The 20,593-nt window shown below is 41.6% G+C and overlaps 2 protein-coding genes across 3 annotated transcripts in view; one reads left to right on the forward strand and one right to left on the reverse strand.

The window, feature by feature from the left end:
- Window positions 1-18,337, reverse strand: part of LOC145353879 (tRNA selenocysteine 1-associated protein 1-like) — an 81,493-nt gene extending 63,156 nt beyond the window's left edge. For both annotated transcript variants that reach the window (XM_080204813.1, XM_080204802.1), the window contains exons 1-4: window positions 18,167-18,337; window positions 12,865-12,962; window positions 8,188-8,287; window positions 7,031-7,083 (exon numbers count right to left, since the gene is read on the reverse strand). In XM_080204813.1, coding sequence (XP_080060939.1) covers window positions 7,031-7,083; window positions 8,188-8,287; window positions 12,865-12,962; window positions 18,167-18,235 — 320 coding nt within the window. In that variant the 5' untranslated portion in view covers window positions 18,236-18,337. The remainder of the gene's footprint in view (window positions 1-7,030; window positions 7,084-8,187; window positions 8,288-12,864; window positions 12,963-18,166) is intronic.
- Window positions 18,338-18,403: 66 nt separating this feature from the next.
- Window positions 18,404-20,593, forward strand: part of pak1ip1 (PAK1 interacting protein 1) — a 46,954-nt gene continuing 44,764 nt past the window's right edge. Inside the window, exon 1 of the mRNA XM_080204788.1 lies at window positions 18,404-18,610. Within this exon, the coding sequence (XP_080060914.1) occupies window positions 18,404-18,610 (207 nt within the window). The remainder of the gene's footprint in view (window positions 18,611-20,593) is intronic.

Here is a 20,593-nt window from a genome sequence, read left to right on the forward strand (position 1 = left end):
ATGTCAGATTATGGGGATAGGGCCTGGGTGGGATTGTTGTCGGTGCAAGTTGATGGGCACAATGGTCTTTTTCTGCACTGTAGGTATTCTATGATTCTATGACTTCAAGCTGTAAATTCAGCAGGTCTGGCAACATCTGTGGAGAGAAAGAGAGTTAACATTTTGGCTCTAAGTGATCCTTCTACAGAGTAGGGCAAGCGTGTAGGATTGCAGGGTTGAATTGGGTGGTTAGTAGGTGGATGATCAGTGGAAGGTCGAGGATAGTTTATGTTTATAGTTTATAGTTTATGGACGAAAAGGGATTGGTATAGGCTAGTGGGTCATTGTTTTTGTAACTGGTCGGCGCAACATCGTGGGCCGAAGGGCCTGTTCTGCGCTGTAATGTTCTATGTTCTATGTTCTATTTTCTATGATAGGGGAGATGGGTGGAAGGCAATGGGACATAGGGTACAGATGGATGGTGGGAAGGGCAGTCAGGGGTTTGGTTGAGCAGTTGGTGGATGGGGAGGGCAGTTGCCGGATGGGGTTTAGACGAGTGGAATGGTGCACAAGGAGATGGGCAACATACAAACATACTAAATAGGAGCAGAAGTAGGCTATTCAGCTGCTCGAGCCTGCTCCATCATTCCATAAGATCATGGCTGATTGGTGTGCATTGAGTTCCACATTCCCCATCTACCCCCAATAACCTTCGATACTCTTAGAATCATAGAATCCCTATGTTACAGAAGGAGGCCATTTGGTCCATCAGGCCAGTACTGACAACAATCCCACCCAGGCCCTAACCTGTAATCCTGCATTTACCCTGCTAGTCCCGTTGTAATTAAGAGGCAATTTAGAATGACCAATAAACCTAATCTGCATATCTTTGGAGTGTGGGAGAAACCGGAGCTCTCAGAGGAAATGCATGCAAAGGATAGAACATGCAAACTCCACACAGACATCTTACCAAGAGTCTGTCGACTGTGACCTTAAAAACGTTCAGGGAACCTACTTTCTCCATCTTCTGAGGCAGGGTTCCTAAGTTGCACAACCCTCAGAAAAAAAATTCTTCTCATCTCTATCTTATAAAGACCACCCCTAATTTTAAAAACAGTAGCCCCTAGTTCTTTATTTTAGTGCACCTGCATACTAACTTTCTGTGCCTCATGTTGGGAAGGAGACGGCAATTGCCAGGGGAGGCTGGGGAGACTGGGGAGACAGGCAGTGACACTCGGAGAAATTTTCTTTGCGGCTTTGGGAGGGAGGCAGGGTTTGGGTTGGGGTAATCGAGGAGGGGATAGTGAGGTAGTCAGGGGATATATGCGGGTATGGGGATTTTCAAGGGTTTCTGTAGAGGGTCGGGGGTGAAACCCCATTTGGAGTGAAGGCGGGGGGGGGTCAGTACAACAGTTAACCAGAAGTTAGAGTTCAAGAGTTACAGGGGCATACAGTCATGCAGCAATACAGCACAGATACAGGTCCTTTGGCCCAACCAGTCTTTACAGACCATGGTGCCCTCCCAGCTGGTCCTAATTGCCCACATTTGACCCATATCCCTCAAATCCTTCCCATCCATGTAATTACCCAAGTCCTTTTTATATGTTGCTGTTATACCTGCCTCAGCCACTTTCTCGGGCTCCGAGACTTCATTCAGAAGAATCCTCTATGGTTGCATATTTCCAGTCTAATGAGGAAGGAAACATTTCTAGATTTGCTTCTTGGGAATGAATTGGGCCAAGTGGATTGCGAGTCAGCAGGGCAACACTTAGGGGGTTGGTGATCATTGTATCATTAGATAATGGAAAAGGACAAGAAGCAAACCACAGTAAGAATATTTAACTGATGAGCAAGTTGGAGTTATTTTGCTTGGAACAAAGAAGTCTGAGGGGTGACTTGATAGAGGTGTACAAAATTATGAGGGGAAGAGATAGTATGGACCAGATAAAATTGTTTCCCTTCGTAGAGAATTTTAGAACTAGGGGACATAGATTCAAAAGAAGTGGCAGAATCTGTAGAGGGGGCATGAGGAAGAACATTTTTATGCAAGGATGGTGGGTGTCTGGAATTCACTGCCTAAGTTGGTGGTGGAGGTAGAGACCCTATGCTCTTTTAAAAAGCAAAATACTGCAGCTGCTGGAATCTGAAAAACAGAAAATGCTGGAAAATCTCAGCTGTTCTGTCAGTGTCTTTGGAGAAAGAATAAAGCCAACGTTTCAAGTCAAGATGACCCTGACACGAAATGTTGGCTCTATTCTATCTCTGCAGATGCTGTCAGACCTGCTGAGATTTTCCAGCATTTTCTGTCTTTTAAAAAGTACCTCAATCTGCACCTTAAGTACTGTAAGCTACAAGGCAATGGGCAGGCACAGGAAGGTGGGATTAGAAAGGACACCTGGATGTTCTCAGGTTGGCATGGTCAAGAAGGGCTGAATGGCCTCCTTCTGTGCTGTAACTTTTCTATGGACCTATGGAATGCCATCTTCAATTGGGTAGGAATCAATCTGGTCTAGACAACTTGGAATCAAAGGTTAACTAGCAAAACTGCAGCTAAAAATGAGATAGTTCAAGGAGAGTCAAGGTATAGTCCCATAAAGGGGAAAATGTTGGACAAACAATATTTAGGAAGAAAAAGAGACTGAGGCCAGAATTTTACCACCCCACTCGCCACGGGAATTGGAGCAGGTGAGATGTGTACATTGGGAAAGTCCATTGACCTTGGGTGAGATTTTATGCTTTTGGGACAAGTAAGGCCATAAAATCGCATGCAGAAATTAAGATGAAGCAGAAATAGTATGCTTATACAGATGTCAAGCAGACCATACAATTGAGACCAGTTTGAATATAGGTTCAGAATGGAATTGAAAAGGATATAACAGAAGCAAAGAGAGTACAGGAAGACGCTGGCTGCTAATATAAAAGAGTACAAGAGCCTTCTGCAGGCACATAAACAATAAAACAGTGATAACTGGAGGAGGGCCAGTTGGAAACTTAAAGGAGATTTACACATGGGGGCAAGGGGAATGGCTGACATATTAAATTAATACTTTGCACCTGTCTTTACCAAGGAGATGATGCAGCACAGGTCACAGTCAAAGAGGAGGTAGTTTCTAAACTTAAAGGATTTAACTTAAGAAGGAGGATCTATCAGATAGGCTCTCTGTACTCAAGGTTAGAGAGGCACCTGGGCCAGATAAGTATAAGCGTAATGAAGGAAGTGAGAGTGTAAATTATATAAAGAACCTGACCATTTTCAGTCTTCCTTCATCTCTGGTGGTGCCAAGGATTGAAGAATTGCAAATGTTACAATTTTTTCAAGAAGGAGTGTACAGATAAGCTCAGCAACTTAAGGTCGATTAGTTTAACCTCAGTAATTAAATGTAGCTTAATTAAGGAAAGCCAGCAGTGATTTGTTATGGGCAAATTGTATTAAGTAGCTTGCTGGAGTTTTCTAATGAGGTAGCAGAGAGGTTGATGAGGGTAAGGGTTGTAGTGTACATGGATTTCCAAAAGGAATTTCCAAAAGTGCCTCATCTGGGGCCTCAGCTATTTACCATTTATATAGATGATCTGGAGGAGGGAACCGAGTGTATGGTGTCGAAATTTGCTGATGACACCAAGATTGGTGGAACGGCAAATTGCGCGGAGGGTCTGCAGAAGGATCTAGATAGGCTGGGCGAATGGGCCAGGAACTGGCAAATGCTTCACTCAAAGGGTGGTGAATCTCTGGAATTCTCTGCCCGTTGAAGTGGTGGAGGCTGCCTCACTAAATATGTTTAAGACGCGGGTTGATGGGTTTTTGATAAGAGAGGGGATTAAGGGTTATGGGGAGAGGGCGGGAATGTAGAACTGAGCCATGACAGATCAGCCATGATCTTGTTGAGTGGTGGGGCAGGCTCGAAGGGCCAGATGGCCTACTCCTGCTCCTATTTCTTATGTTCTTATCACAGAGTTGTAAGCAAAGTCAGAGCTCTTGGAATAAAAGAGACAGGTGCACAATGGATACAGAGCATTTTACAATGCAAAAATTTAATTTTTGTGCTAGGCCTGCAAGAAATTTTAGATTTACTCACATAACCTCCAAACTCTACAACTGTGTCAATAGTGCCTCTTCATACCCATTTTTGACAGCCACACACCAATTAAATTCCCCCAATTGAAAAGGGCACTATTAACCAGTATAACCAAAACAAAAACTTGAAAAGAAACTTTGAAATTTTCATGATGATGCACCCCAGCTCCTATCATCCAGGGCCTAGAAGGTTGTGGAAGGTTTCAAGAAAATCAGTGAATGCTCTCCCTCTCCAGAAATACCTAACTACAGAAGAGAGGCAGGCAATCAAGTCGAATGACCCATGTCTCTCTCCTTTTTTTTGGAAAACTGATTCACAGTAAAATTAATCAAATTTTTTAAAAAAATGCAACTTGGAACTGGACAACTTGGCCCTTCCTCTCCTTATCTCATAGAATAGAACCCTACAGTGCAGAAAAAGGCTCTTTGGCCCATCGAGTCTGCACCAAACACAATCCCACCCAGGCCCTACCCCCATATCCCTACATATTATACCCACTAATCCCTGTAACCTTCGCATCCCTGGACACTAAGTGTCAATTTAGCATGGCCAATCAACCTAACCCACACATCTTTGGACTGCCAATCTCCCCCCAATTGAGAGTGCTTGCCTCTCTTGATGGCCAGCATCATCTTTGATTGATAGTTGCATTCCACACATTCCAGTCTCAGCATAATTTTTTTTGGTCTTCGCCTTTTTCTGAAATATAGGTTTTGTGTGGCACCTTAACCATTCTGCTTTCTGTCATAAAACCCTTACAATGTGTGTATAAGAAATTCCTTTCCCTTTTTTTGTACTGGGTAACTGCGTCGTGCTGATGCTTATGGCATTTCTTGCTGTATGTCCTCCAGGTTATTGGTATGGTATGTTGACCATCTTGACCAACCAGCAGTGAGTGGAGAGGGAAAGGCTAATACACCCAGTATTCCTTGACAGTCTCCCATCCCAGGTCCAGGTCTTCTTGTTCTTGCGGGTCGAACCAAGTAAACAAACTTAAATTACGTCTGGACAAAGAAAAAGGGAGCGGCTCCCCAAAAGGAGGGGGTACGGCCCGAATGGAAACAAAAAGTACAAAGGAAACTGAAGACGAGTCAAATCAAAATGTGATTATCGGGGTCTATAACGCACCTCAGCCCCTGCAGTGCCCAACGGGCACGGAAGGCGGTCCGGGTCTTCTTAGCTTCCAAGATCAGACACAATCAAGCATTTTCAGACTAATATGTCTCTTTAGGTGTACAACTAATCATCCAATGAGTGCTCGTCACATGTAGAAACTTAACTTTAATTTATATAATAAAGACAGCTGTAGTTTCCATTCTGTTCCTACATAACAGCTTAATATCACTGACAGCCAGCACAGCACGACTAACATGTTCTTCTAGCCTCTCCAAAAAAATATGAAATGTTAGTCTATAGCTTGTATCCTGTATAGTGTTACTTTACAGTTTGTATATTGTGTAATGCTTTACATAGTTCCATATAATTCATAGAATCCCTACAATGCAGAAGGAGGCCATTCAACCCATCAAGTCTGCACCGACCACATATCCACCGAGACTCTATCCCCACAACCCCACACATTTACCCTTTTAATCCCCTGATACTAAGGGGCAATTTAGGATGCCAATCCACCCAACCTGCACATTTTTCAGACTGAGAGAGGAAACTGGAGCACTTGGAGGAAACCCACGCAGGCATGGGGAAAACATGCAGACTCCACACAGAGAGTCACTCAAGGCCAGAATTGAACCCGGGTTCCTGGCACCGTGAGGCAACAGTGCTAACCACTGTGCTGCCCAACTTTACAAATTAAATAATTTAATAAAATTATACAATAAAGTACATAATGCAAGTCTACAAATTATAAAACGTGAGAGGCTGGTTGAGGGAGTGTCATGCTTGTTAGTATATTTGATGAAATATTTTACTGAATGGATAGTATCACCACAGTCAGACTTGGACTAATAAAGGCAAGTAACATTCATGCCACATAACTACCAAGTGATGACTACCTCCAACAGGAGAGAATCCAATAATCTCCCCATGACATTCAATGAAGTCACTTGCACTGAATCCCCCACCATCAATATCTTGGGGTTACTACTGACCAGAAACTGAACCAGTCATCTAAATGCTGCAGGTACAAGAGCAGTCAGAGGCAGTGGAATCTGCCACACATGACTCATCTCATGATTCCCCAGAGCCTTCCACTACAAATCCAAGTCAAAAGTATGATGGAATACTTTCAACTTAGCTAGATAGTGCTGATGCAACAACGCTCAAGAAGCTCAACACTACACGGACAAAGCAGCCCGATTGATGGCTCACCATTTGCCACTTTCAACATTTGCTTCCTCCACCACCAAAGCACAGTGGCAACAGTGCATACAATCTACAAGATGCACTGCAACAACTTATCAAGGCTCCTTCGAATCTCATGACCTTTGCTTTCTAGAAGGACAAGGACAGCAAATGCATGGGAACACCACCACCACCACCACCACCAAGTTTCCCTCCAAGCCACACTATCTTGACTTGAAACTGTATCACCATTCCTTCACTGTCACTAGGTCAAAATCCTGGAACTCCCTTTCCTACAACACTATGGGTGTATCTACACCACATGGGCTACAACAGTTGAAGCAGGTAGTGCACAATCACCTTCTCAAGGGCAATTAGGAATGAGTAATAAGTTGGCCAAGTCGATGACACTGAAATCCTGTGAAAATGTTTTTAAATTATTTTAACAAAACTGCCATTATGTTAGACATCTGCATAACTCAACTACAAATTTTTAAAGAGTTGTCATTTTACAATAATTTGAACTGGAATTTTATGGATTTGTATTATTAGAATTGCTTTTTCTCATTAAAGAGTGCTATCTCCCAGCTCACCTGCTCTTGCAACTGATGAAACTCTGTGCAAATGGAATTATGGAGAAGTAAAGAAAAAGTTGAAATGGACAAAATAATACGTACCCTGCATCTGGTTTTTTTCCATAGGTTGCGTAATTTAACTTGAACTTCTTGGGCTGTACATTTGAAACAAGAAAAATTGGGATTACTTTTAAGATCATTTTATTAAAAAGTATAAAGAAACATTTTCACTTGTATAGTACCTTGCATGATCACACGACATCTCAAAGCATTTTTTACAAAAAAGTTCTGAAGTGTTGTCAATGTTAACATAGAAATTAGAACACAGAATCTCTACAGCGAAAAAGGAGCCATCTGGCCCATTCTTCCTCTACCAACAACAATCCCGCCCAGGCCCTTTCCCCATAACCCCACATATTTACCCTGCTAATTCCCTGACACTAAGGGGCAATATAGCACGGCCAATCAACCTAATCAGCACATCTTTGGACTGTGGGAGGAAACTGGAGCACCTGGAGAAAACCCACACAGACACAGGGAGAACTTGCAACCTCCCCGCAGTCACCCAAGGCCAGAATTGAAATCAAAATCCTGGCACTGAGACAGCGATACTAACCACCCGTGCCACCCAAACGTGATATAACAGTAAGTTCACACAAACAGCAATGTTATAATTGTTAAATAAAATGTTTTGCTGGTATTGAGAGATAAATAATGCCCTGGACGCTGGGAGCAACTCCCCTGCTCTTCTATGAGATTCCAATTCTTTTTCTGCACCTGGTGATGCACTAAGGCAGACCTTTGTCTGTTTCCATAGCTAGTTATTCCTGGAATAGGTAGTGATTGTTGCCAGAGGCTTATACCTTTTGGCGCGCCACACTGCATCAAGCATGGCTGATCAGGAGTCTTTCCCACCAGCCACTGGCATGTTGGAAGGTTTTACAGGTGGGTAGTAAATCTGTTTGGCCTGTTTTGAATCATCTTCCTTGAACCCAGAGCTGCTGTTTCAGAGGCAGGTTTCTCATACCACAAGAAGGCCTCCCTTCTTTGAAATATAGGGCCATGGTTTAATAATGTTTCATCTAAAAGATGGCACCTCTAACACTGCAACACTTCCTGGAGTACCACACTGAAATGTTAGGCTCGATTTTGTGCTCAAATCCTGGAGTGGGAGTTATATCCACAACTTCAGAGGCAAGACTGCTACCAACTCAGCCATGGCTCTGCAACAGTGATAAATGTCTATTGAAGGGATTTACCGGATTTGAACCTGGCAAAGGCTTCCCATTCAGTTTATGGAGACAACGATCAGCACTAGTTTGGTCAGCTAACTCCACGAAGCAATATCCTGCGAGTGTTCTGAAACCAAACCAGACATGAATGAAAAGTACCGACATCTACAAGACCATGGAGGGCAATAGAATCACAACATCTGTGTTGCTGCAATACTTAAAAAAGTTTCAAAGTTGAATGTTAATTGAGTTATGCAGTGAATTTCAATTTATGGTCTACAGTAGTTTTGATAACAGCATTTAGCAAAGTCCTTCCATATTAAATTTTGCTCATAGCATTTCACAGGTGCAAGACACTCTCCATTAACTCACTGTATTTACATTTTACATAATCAGAGATATCAACATAGACAAGATGGGTCATTGATTTGAAACAACTCTTTCTCTCCATAGATGCCACCTGACTTGCTGAGTGTTTCCAACAATTTCTGCTTTTGTTTCAGCTATCATCATGGCTGCACTCAACATGCATATACACAAATTGTCTAGCAATAAAATCCCCAGCCCACATTCCACATCAAGCGTATTTATGAATTTTTTTTGCTGCTCTAGTTCAGTTCAGTCAATTCAACATATGTGGGGATCACATCCTTGTGACATTTCCTGATTTGCAAAGACTGGCACTGGATACACTCCAAACTTGCATTATCCTTTCAAATATCCCATTAAGATGTGTTGTATTTAACCATAAAATGCACTATGGAATTACATTATTGGTAGGGACTTGAGCTGCAGTAGGAATTCAGATCCATTGATTTATTTATAATTCTTTTTTAGAATTTAATGGATTATTATCCATTTAACTATTTTTTATCCATTTTTTAAAATCGGTGCAACATTTCCTAATGAAAAGGACAACCCACCACTTCTAGCCTCAGTGAACTGTAGGGAAATACACAGGAGAGGTGTCAGATTGGCAACTCATTTTTCCTCCTCCTTCAGAAAACACATAGGATCAATGTACAGCTCAAATGACATCTCACATGTCTGTTACTAGGAATTGTTAACATTTATGTTTTAATAAAGCCTTCAGTCATGGGAGATAATCAGCATTCTCAGAAAAAAGTAAGATACAAATGGTTTACTAATTATATTACCATAATTAATTAGTATTATTAATACTAATACTAATATTAGTGCGTATTAGTGGCCAATTATCAAAAATGGAAAGATAAACATTCCTGATAATATTGCCCTGGAATTTGACACTGCTGCACGAGCAGTGAAGCCCGTTGTTCTACTCCTGTCCATGGCTGTAAGATTTTGATAGTTAGACTAATTTTTAGAATCTGTTATATAATTGGAATTTATTCCTTAACCATATTTAAAAGGATCAGTTTGAATTTCTGTCATCTGGGGAATAGAAGGCAGTTGTTTTATGAGGAAACAAAGTTGTTTTATAACCAAATTCCTTGAGCTGAAGCAGCTATATGCTGCTTTAATTGCCCATAATACAATTTGGTATTTTTTTTAAATCTGTTTGAAAGAGTGGCTAAAGCAGTCTGAACCTGGAATGACACCTTATAGTTAAGCAAACCATGTATTGCTTCAATTCATCTGTACCAGAGGAGAACCTTTACTTTCTGATATTTGAGGGGCTTAAGTTAAAATATGTTGACAAGAGAATATGACTTTATTCATCGCTTTTTTGCATTTGGAAGAAATGTATTATTTATTTGTAATATAATGCAAACTCTGAGGGATCTTGGTGAAAGGGACAAACTAGTCTGCATGATTCTATCTGCAAAGTTGAGGTGGAACAAGATGATTTGCATCATTTTTGAACAGGAGGAGAGAGTCAGGCCATTTCCAAAATAGGAAGGAGGAATGAGAGACTGACAGATAAAAGGTGGAGAATTTGTGTCTTTGTCAATACAGTGATACCATGGCTTCTGGGTATGACTCATTTGGACACAATTCAACATCACTTCAAAGGCAAAGGAGAGAGACATTGCCTATGCTGATAACATAAATTCCTAGGGATCTTGAGAGTTGAGAAACTTTTATTTTGTCTTCACTGCTTCTTGCTCACTATATGTAACATCTTGCTTAATAAATTATTCTTGATCCATAAATACTAGTTATTTGTACCTTGTAGGTCAGGCACAACTAAGGACTTAACTGTTAGAAAAAAAAACTTTAATCAGTTTAGGATTAGATAGGGTTTATACTTCAAAACCCTAAAGTTTACGCTTTAAACCCTAAGCATGATGGTATTTCTGTCCAAAATTATTAACCTGTTCCACACCAAGATGTAGGCCAACCTCCAGCAGGGTGCAGCTCCAGCAGCACAAAAGTTGCAGTTTCTTAGATGGAAAACTACTGGTTACTGCTGAAACTCAGGACTAGACAACCTCAGTTTCCTCCAGATGCTAGTACATTACCAAACAGTTGGCAGGGGTCTGGCAGAATATTATAACATCATGCTTCACTTGGTGCTCTATTGCTGCAACACTCAAAGAACAAATTTTACTTCAGATAAACAAACTGTGATAGTAGCAAGGCCGCCTTCCAGATATTGATTTCCACAGATGATTTAAAATCTGGTAAAACAAATTGCCACCCCTTTGTTCTTTGCTCCCCTGGAGATGTCATTGGAACCATAGAATAGAACCATAAACTCACCAGAGTGCAGAAGGAAATAATTTGGCCCATCGAGTCTGCACTGACCACAATCCCACCCAGGTCGCCTATTTCTCTAACACTCAGTAAATCAGTTTTGAAATTTCTCTGAACTTCACAGAATAAAGATAAAAAATCAGCAAAGGCTATTTTGAGGTTTATATTTGTCAAATATTTGAAGCAATTGATGGAGTGAATAACTACAATTGCATTGCATTTTGGAAACATTTGTCATAAGAAATTTACTTCTTCAGGACTCTAGGCTGAATTCTGCAAAGAAAAACCATGATAAAAAATACACGATTACTGAAATTTGGCCCATCATGTCCGCCTGGCTGATGAACAGCCACTCAGCCGAATCCCACTTTCCAGGAGTGAGATTCTCAGCGCTTGTTCGTCATGGGTGTAAATCCAGTTATGGCCACCAACTCTTGTGAGAGGGCCACAACAGATTTGCGGAGGCAAGATCTCAGTTTGAGATCTTCCTCATGCCACTGCCAGCATTGTAATCAGGTTAATTCCCAGAAAGTGGGTGTGAACCTGATTACCATGAAATTAGGTTCAGTTAAATATTATTATACTACTTAACATTGTTGCTTCTGAGAGTGCTGAATGTTCCCTCCTGTTGGTGGAAGCACTATTGGTTTTTAAAAACAGAAACAAGTCATAATGTCTAAACAAGTCATAATAACTAGGATGTTGCCTGGTATGGTGGGGAGGTCCTATGAGGAGAGACTGAGGGATCTAGGGTTGTTTTCGTTGGAAAGAAGGCGGCTAAGAGGGGATCTTATTGAAACATATAAGATGATTAGAGGTTTAGATAGGGTGGATAGTGATAGCCTTTTTCCTCGGATGGAGAAAGCTAGCACGAGGGGGCATGGCTTTAAATTAAGGGGGGGTAGCTACAGGACGGATTGCAGGGGTAGGTTCTTTACCCAGCGGGTGGTGAGGGATTGGAATGCCCTGCCTGCTGCAGTTGTAAATGCGTCTAGTTTGGGGGCGTTTAAGAGATCTCTGGATAGGTTTATGGACGAAAAGGGATTGGTATAGGCTAGTGGGTCATTGTTTTTGTAACTGGTCGGCGCAACATCGTGGGCCGAAGGGCCTGTTCTGCGCTGTAATGTTCTATGTTCTATGTTCTATAATGACGACACCAAGGCTTGGAGCTGAGGAGAACACCGGGCTGGTGAGCGACATGGTCAGGCAATGCCCTGGCACTATCCCTGGCGGTGGTGAAACATGGTGAAGGTTGACCCTTAGTATTCGAAGATGGGGGTGTCCCCCTTGTTTTCCAGGGTTCCCCATATCTGGGTGGGAGTGGGAAGGGGGATTGTCCCGAAGTCTGTAGGGGGAGGAAGAAGGGCCTTTATTTACATTTTGAGATTGAGATGCCTTCTAAAAACGGCACCCTAATCTCTGAATCCCAGTTTAGGCCCCCTATGCCCCCAGCTGGCTGCATAATGCTCACCAGCACTTTGAAATTGCACAGAATTGCTGTTTGATCTAGCTAGAAAAGGAAACAGCACTGTGTAATTTTGTGAAAATTCCACCCCACCTCTTGAACCGTAGCCTTGTAGTTTGTGGCACTTCACGTGGATATCCAAGTCCTTTTCAAATATTTTTAGCAATTTCTGCCGCTCTTTCAGGTAGCGAGCTTCAGAACCCTACCACCCTCCAAGTGAAAGAAATTTCCCTTGAACCCTCCATGAACGCCCTTCCTCATTACCAAAACCTATGCCGCCTGGTTATGGGCCCCTCAACCAAAGGAAATTGGGCCTTACTCAACACTCTATTTAGATTCCACATAAGCTTATCCCCTTCAAGCAGGTCTGCCCTGAGCCTCTTCTGAACTTAAGAAAACAACCCTAGCTGATCTAATCTTTCCTCACAACTAAAATTCTTCAGTCCATTCTGTATTTTAATAAAGGATGATGAAGACATCAAGGTAATAATGTGCTGCATTTTAGATCTCTGGCAGTCTCTGCTCTAATACATTAAACTGATTTCATGGCTTTTTCTTACCCAGTCATTCTGTTGCTAATGATTTTCACATTAACGGTTGGCTCACCCATAGCAGTAAAGGCTTGTTTGATAAAACTCTCATCCATATACTGTTCCAACTTAAAGGGAAGAAAGAAAAACGTGAAAATCACTGCTAATATCCATAACAGTAGCAACAACAGTTGTTGAAAGTTATGTTTAAAAATCAATTGCAGAAAGAGCTGTCAAGTCCAAAAATCAATGTATGGCATATTTAACTGTTGAATGAAAGGCTAGTTACTTTAAAAAATATCTGGACAAATTCTATTGCATGTTGACCTAAACCTTCCATGACCAAGAGGAACCTCAGGTTTTTAGAAACAATTTAAATGAGTAATACACTGCATGGAACATACATTTTATAGAACCCTTCACATAAGAGGAGCACCTATATCATTTGACGAAAGCAGTCAAGTGTTAAGCAAATTGTAAAATTCGTGAGTGGGATTGGGGGGGAATGAAAAGAAATCCAACTTGAAGAAATATGTTTTAAAGGAGCATTTTCAATTAAGAGAGAGATAGACAGCCACATTGATTAACAATGAAAACAGAAGATGCTGGAGAAACTCAGCAGGTTGGGTAGCATCTGAGCAGAAAGAAACAGAGTCAATGTTTCAAATTCCTATGTTTCTTCTCCAGAGTTAAAGAGGAGAAACATGATGGATTATATACTAAATGCAGACTGGGTGATCACTTTGCGCAACACCTTTGCTCCATCTTCTAGCATCATTACAATCTTCTTGTTGCTTGCCATGTCAACTCACCATCTTGCTCTCACGCCACAAATCCATCCTTGGCCTGCTGCAATGTTCCAGTAAAGCCCAATACAAACTTAGGATTAGACACATTACAGCCTTTGGAACTCAATATTGAGTTCAACTTTAGACTGTGACCTTCCTCCTTCATCTTGACCATTTTTTCCCAAAACATTTTTTTTTGTCCCAAACAGTCCCCTTCCACCCCAACTCAACCTCTTATAATTTGTTCCCAAGTTGTGCTTTCACTGAGCACTGGCCTTTGTTCTCCTATTAATAGACTCTTCTATCTTATTTTATGTCACTATCAGCACCTTCTATAGCCCTTCACACTGCCATACTTTTTCTGTCTTGTGTCCTCTACATCTTTGCTGCACTTTCTCCAAGTTCCCACATATCACTGACTTTCCACTCTGCTCCAGCTGCTCCATGCCATCTTATGTAGTATATAATCCATCACATTTTCATCTCTTTTTAGTTCTGAGTAGACTTGAAACACTAACTGTTTCTCTTCCCACAGATGTTGCCAGACGTGCTGAGTTTTTCCAGCATATAGTCTTTATTTCAGATTACCAACAGCCGCAGTATTTTGCTATTATTTTAGAGTCACATTGATCATGTAGGGATACAAACAGCATAGCATATGTAAAGGAATGTATAAAATGCACAAATGACATGCAGCCAGGTAGGTTTTTAATAGATTATGTACTACCAAAGCATTGTGCAAAATGGACATTCAGATAAAGAGATTTAAATTAAATCTGCTAGTAACTTAGAGAGCCAGTGGAGTGATGATAGGATTGTGCTTTGTTTGAGAGTTGATTAAACATTCAGGTCAAGGCGGTAACTTAGAAAGAACCCGGGGACAATGCACAGGTAATTGGTAAGACATAGGAGTAGCCCTTCATGATATAATGGCTACATTGAAAAAGACAGGAAAAGAATCAGGACAAAGTGTAAACTTTGGTGGACTGGAGGGGAAGAGGTAAAAAAGCTACAGTAGAAGATAGGGTCTCTTTTATGATGTTATTGGGGCAAACTGGAGGAACATAAATACTAAGTCTTGAAATGGGTAGTCTCCTTCACAGATCTTTGGGAGAATAGAGATAAGAAGATTGTTGAAGACAAGAGAGTTGGCCTTATTTTTTATGACAAGACTGTTCTGAGAACTGAGGAGGAAAGAAGATAAAATGGTGGTGGGGGGCATAACGTTACATCAATTAGGGCCATGGAAAGTAAAATCAAATAATCTTATATTTAGCACCTTCCATACATTTAGCACATCCTATAGTATCTCACAACCAAATAAATATTTTGAAGTTGCAATATAAGGAGATGTGCATCTAGATCCTACAAGTATCATTGTGACAAATTATCATATAATCTGTTTCAGTAGTGTGGGTTAGAGGATAAAGGTTCCTGTACTTTGAATAGTGCCATTGAATCATTTACAACTGGCATGGTGGCACAGTGGTTAGCACTGCTGCCTCACAGTGCCAGGGACCTGGATTCAATTCTGGACTCGGGCCACCGTCTATGAGAAGTTTACACGTTCTCCATGTCTGTACGGGTTTCCTCCGGGTGCTCCCACAGTGCAAAGATGTGCAGGATAGGTGGACTGGCCATGCTAAATTGCTGTTTAGTGTCAGGGGGACTAGCAAGGTAAGTGTGTGGGATAATAGGATAGGACCTGGATGGGACTGTAGTTGGTGCAGACTCGATGGGCTAAATGGCCTCCTCCCGCATTCTACGATTCTATGTCCATTCAAGAGACAAATGTAAAATTGGATTCACGTTTCATCTGAAAAATGGCACTTCTGATTCACCACAGAACTGTAGCTTTATAGAAAGATAACTATTTTTAACCAAAAGTGTCCATGTCAGTCTTATTCCAGTTCTCAATTTCTTGATCCAGAGCCTTGCAGGTTTTGGCACTTCAAGTGCAAATCCAAGTACTATAATTTTAAATTACATATGAATTGGAGGAATCAAATCGGTAAAGAAAACTTGGAAGAAGAGTTCATGGAGTGTTTACAAGACAGTTTCTTAGAGCAGCAAGTTCCACAGCCAACCAGAAAGCAGGCCAAGCCCCCACTTTTCATACTCTCCCTGCTTCTTTTTCCTCTTTCAGTGCAACAGATATTTTGCATTAGTCTTTACAGCAGAAGATACTTTGAGCATCTCATTAATACTAAAGAGTAAAGGGGAGGAATTAAGTATCATCACCATCACTTGAGAAGTGATATACAATACAGTCTACAGTCCACTCACCTGAAGAAAAGCAGTGCTCCGAAAGCTCATGATTCCAAATAAACCTGTTGGACTTTAACCTGGTGTTATGAGACATTATTGCACCCACCTCAGTCCAACGCCGGCGTCCCCACATCATGGCTACCAGCGACACCACAAGTCGGTGGCTTAATGTGGAGAGGATCTCCAAAAAGATCACACATATCAACACAGATATCAAGTTTCTACATGTCCACTCACCTGAGGAAGGAGCAGCACTCAGAGTGGATAAAGGTGAGCCAATATTTGGACTTCCAGAAAGCATTCGACGAAGTACCTCACAAAAAGTGAAGTCCTGGAAATAGTATATTGGCTGCACAGCAAATTGGCAAATAAACAGAAAACAGCAAATGCAGATAAAGGGTTCTTTTTCAGGCTGGCAACCTGCAACCAGTGGGGTTACACAGGGACCCGTGCTGGAACCACAACTGTTTACAATATATATCAACCACTTGGAGGAAGGAAGTTAATGTACTGTAGGCAAATTTGCAGGTGACACAAAAATAGGTGGAAAAGCAAGTTGCAAGAAGGATACAAACAATTTACAAAGAGTACGTGAGTAAAATGTTGGCAAATATAATGTAGGAAAATGTGAAGTTGTTCATTTTGGAAGGGAGAACAAAAGGACAGAATATTATTTAAATGGAGAAAAACTTCAGAAAGCTAGCACAGGTGCACTAGGTAATCAGGAAGGCTAATGAAATGTGGGCCCATATTTTAAGGGGGTTGGAGTATAAGAGTAGGGAAGTCATGCTGTAATTCTATAAAGTACTTGTGCAACTACAACTGGAGTACTGTGTACAGTTTTGGCCCCCTTATTTAAAAGATATATCATTGGAGGCAGTTCAGAAAAGATTCACTCAGAGGATGGAGGGATGTCTTATGAGGAAAGGTTAAACAGGTTAGGACTCTACTCATTGAAATTCAGATGGATATCATGAAACATATAGGATTTTCAAGGGGCTTGATAGGGTAAAAGCTTAGAAGATGTTTCTCCTCATGGGAGAATCTAGGACCAGAGGACACAGTCTCAGAATAAAGGTGTGTCAATTTAAGACTGAGATTTGGAGGAATTTCTTCTCTTGGAGGGTTGCGAGTCTTTGGAACTCCTTGCCATAGGGAGCTGTCGGGATAAAGTCCTTGTGTATATTTAAGGCTGAAATAGATAATTTCTTGATCAGTAAGGGAATCAAGGGTTACCAGAAAGAGCAGGAAAGTGGACAATGAGGAATTCTGGAGCAGCCATGAATATATTGATTTCCCCGGGGAGGTGATGGCCCAGTGGTATTATCACTAGACTATTAAATTAGCGAATGTTCTTGAAATAAAAGCAAAATACTGCAGATGTTGGAAACTGAACAAGAACAGAAAATCTGACGCATCAGTGGGGAAGGAATAGAGCCAACGTTTCAAGTCTAGATGTCCCTTTGTCAGAGCAGAAAGGATCAGCAGAGATTTATACTACTGGGGTCGGGGAATGGGACAAAGGGAATGTAACTGAGGATACAATAAGCTGAGAAGGTGCTAAAAGTGTTCATTAAGTGATCAGCATGAGTGAATGGCAGAACAGAGATACAAATGGACAAGGAACTGGGAATTATGGCAGTTGCTCTAAAGGAGGCAAGGTGTGTTAATGTTCTGGGGACCCAGGTTTGAATCCCACCACAGCCGACAGAGGAATTTGAATTCAATAAAAAGTATCCGGAATCAAGAATCCGTCAGTAAAACCATCGTCACTGATGGAAAAACCCACCTGGTTCATGAATGTCTTTTAGGAAAGGAAATCTATTATCTTTACCTGGTCTGGCCTACATGCGACTCAAGGGCTACAGCAATGTGGTTGCCTTTCAACTGCCCTCGGGCAACTAGGAATGGGTAATAAATGCTGGTCAGCCAATGATGCCCACGATTTTTTTTAAAAGGCGGAACAGGCTGAACGGCCTCCTCCTCTTCCTATTTCTGTGGTCTCAGGTCTAAAATTTTCTCAATAGTGCAGAAACGTGACATTCAAGGGTCAATCTGAGTATGAGGAAAATGCACATATAGCAAGGTGGCATTTGGAGACATTATCACTTTGACAGAAGCGAGAGGACACCCACTGGACCAAGGGACAGAGAAACTTTGACCTTTTTGTCAACATTGTTTCTGTTCAACTTGTACTCCATACGAGATAACCTCCCCCTCCCCTCTCAATTTTCGCATTCACCACATCTGTCGATTAAAGTAAGCAAAACACTCACGTCTCCCATCCACAGGGTGGCCATGCCCCCGTCCGTCTGTTCCAAATCGTCGCGGATCCGCCCGCACATCCGATCAATAGAATTGTCCCAGAAGGAACCGTTATTATGTCCTCCGTGGGCGCCGGCACGCAGTCTAACTCTCAGCCTCGTTCATAACCCGCTCAAATCACAATTAATTCCACTATCACCCTACGTTCCTGATATTTGCAACAGAAAGTGCTATAATCCGAACTGGAGATGTCAAATAAGCTTTCAACAGGATCAGTAACTGCGATTGGGCAGTCGGTGACGTCATTTCCCGCACCGACGAAACGCTGCAAGACCCAGGTCCTTTTACATTTGCTGCTGAACGTAGAGGCGAGAGACATGGAGGCTGAAGTGGTGCTGATTGCGGGTTGCTACGAGCAGATTATTTTTGGTTATCGGGTAAAGAGGCCGGAACAGGTAAGCAGATATGCTGCTTGGCTCTGAACCTGAGCACCGTTAGATAGGTCGAGATACTGTGGAGCTCCGATGATCAAAGAGATCCTCGTGAAGTTGCCTGAAAGGAAGCATGTCTTTCTACATACATGCGTATGTAGAAAGTCAGATTAATTTTGCAATCTGCCGTCAGAGTTTATTTTGTTGACTTTCTAAGTTTCTGGTGTTTTATTTATGACAAAATAGCATTTCTTCAAAGGCCAGTAGCAATCAAAGAGCTTGGGGACTATTACGAATATATCCTGGATGGTAATGAATGGACCATTGTTTTGGAAACCCGGATTGTAGGTGGAATGTTGCGGTTATCGATGAAGTCCTTTTACTGTCATTGTAAATTCCTATCAACAGAAGAGCACATTCGTATCCCCTATGTGACGTCTGTCTCCCTAGCCAGTTTGTTTGAGATAGCGGTAATGAACAGCGCAGTCTGAACCGGGAAGCATATGTTGAAATGAAATTGTGCCCACGCTGGAAATGCTCAGCAATTCTGGTGGCTTCTGCGGAGTAAGAAGTCTGACCACACCAGGTTTAAGTCCAACCGAGCTCTTCATTCATCTGACAAAGAGGGGAACCTCGAAAGCTTGTGAGTTTACTATCAAATAAATCGGTTGGACTTAAACCTGGTGTTGTCAGACTTCTTACTGTGTTTACCCCAATCCAACGCCGGCATCTCCACATCATGGCTTCTGCGGAAGCAGAGAAACGTTAAAGTTGTGATTGTAACATTGGGTTCAGTTTCAAACTTGGTACGAAAAGCAAATAACGTGAAGGAAGTATTAGATTAAGATAAAAACACACACATTACTATTTTATCTCAATCCATAAATCTCTAATAATTAAAATTGAAGCAGTGGGACTCTGCATTTGTTTATTTTCATGCCAGATAGCTTGTTTAGCAGTAAAACTGTTAAATGGCTACTTGGATTGGAGAAGCCTTATCTTTTATTTGGTGGGTTTAGCATTTATTGTAACTACCAAGTCAGTACAGCAACTTCATGCCACTCCCTGTATTTCAATTATGTGCCAAATGACAAGAAACAATTATCTCTGGAGTAAGGCATCTGGGCTAGCTGGTTCCTGATTTGCATATTTAACTGCATATTGCTATCCAATTTGTACTTTAATACTAGTGAGCGCTGATTGTTACCAGCATTGCATTTAAAACTGAATAGTTGATTCAGTATTGGGATGAGGTTATGAACCACTTTTCCAAATTTCTACTTAAATTGCATTTTCAGACTGCTCATACCTGGACTGCTTTCATGGAAAAGAAGTGACCACATGATCATAAACCACAACTCTTTGCTGACTTTCTGATACTGTATCTTTTCTATTCCTGGTGATTTATTTGAATTTTACATATCTATTTGATAACTATATTAACTCATTATGGCAAATATTGCCTTAAAGCCACCTGAGTTTACAATCATGGGATGATATTATAGAATCATAGAAACCCTACAGTGCAGAAAGAGGCCTTTCGGCCCGTCGAGTCTTCACTGACCATAATCCACCCAGGCCCTACCCCCATATCCCTATATATTACACCCACTAATCCCTCTAACCTCCGCTACCCTGGACACTAAGGGGCAATTTCTTAGCATAGCCAATCAACCTAACCTGCACATCTTTGGACTGTGGGAGGAAACCGGAGTACCCGGAGGAAACCCACGCAGACATGAGAATGTGCAAACTGTAACCCGAGCCAAGAATCGATCCCAGGACCCTGGAGCTGTGAAGCAGCAGTGCTAACCACTATGCTACCGTGCTGCCCATATTATCCAGCAGTAGATCATTCTGTGTGTTGTCAGTTCTTTTTAACAGCTATTCAATTAGCTCAATTCCTCTGCTGTTTCCCTCTAATAGTATGGTAATTCTTTAGCTTCAGTTTCCTTTTGAAAGTTGCTTTCAAGCAGTGCATTCCAGATAACAATTTGCAGTGTTAAA

The sequence above is a fragment of the Carcharhinus amblyrhynchos genome, chromosome 2 (genome assembly GCF_965287045.1).
Source record: "Carcharhinus amblyrhynchos chromosome 2, sCarAmb.v2.hapA, whole genome shotgun sequence".
NCBI classification, from domain to species: domain Eukaryota; kingdom Metazoa; phylum Chordata; class Chondrichthyes; order Carcharhiniformes; family Carcharhinidae; genus Carcharhinus; species Carcharhinus amblyrhynchos.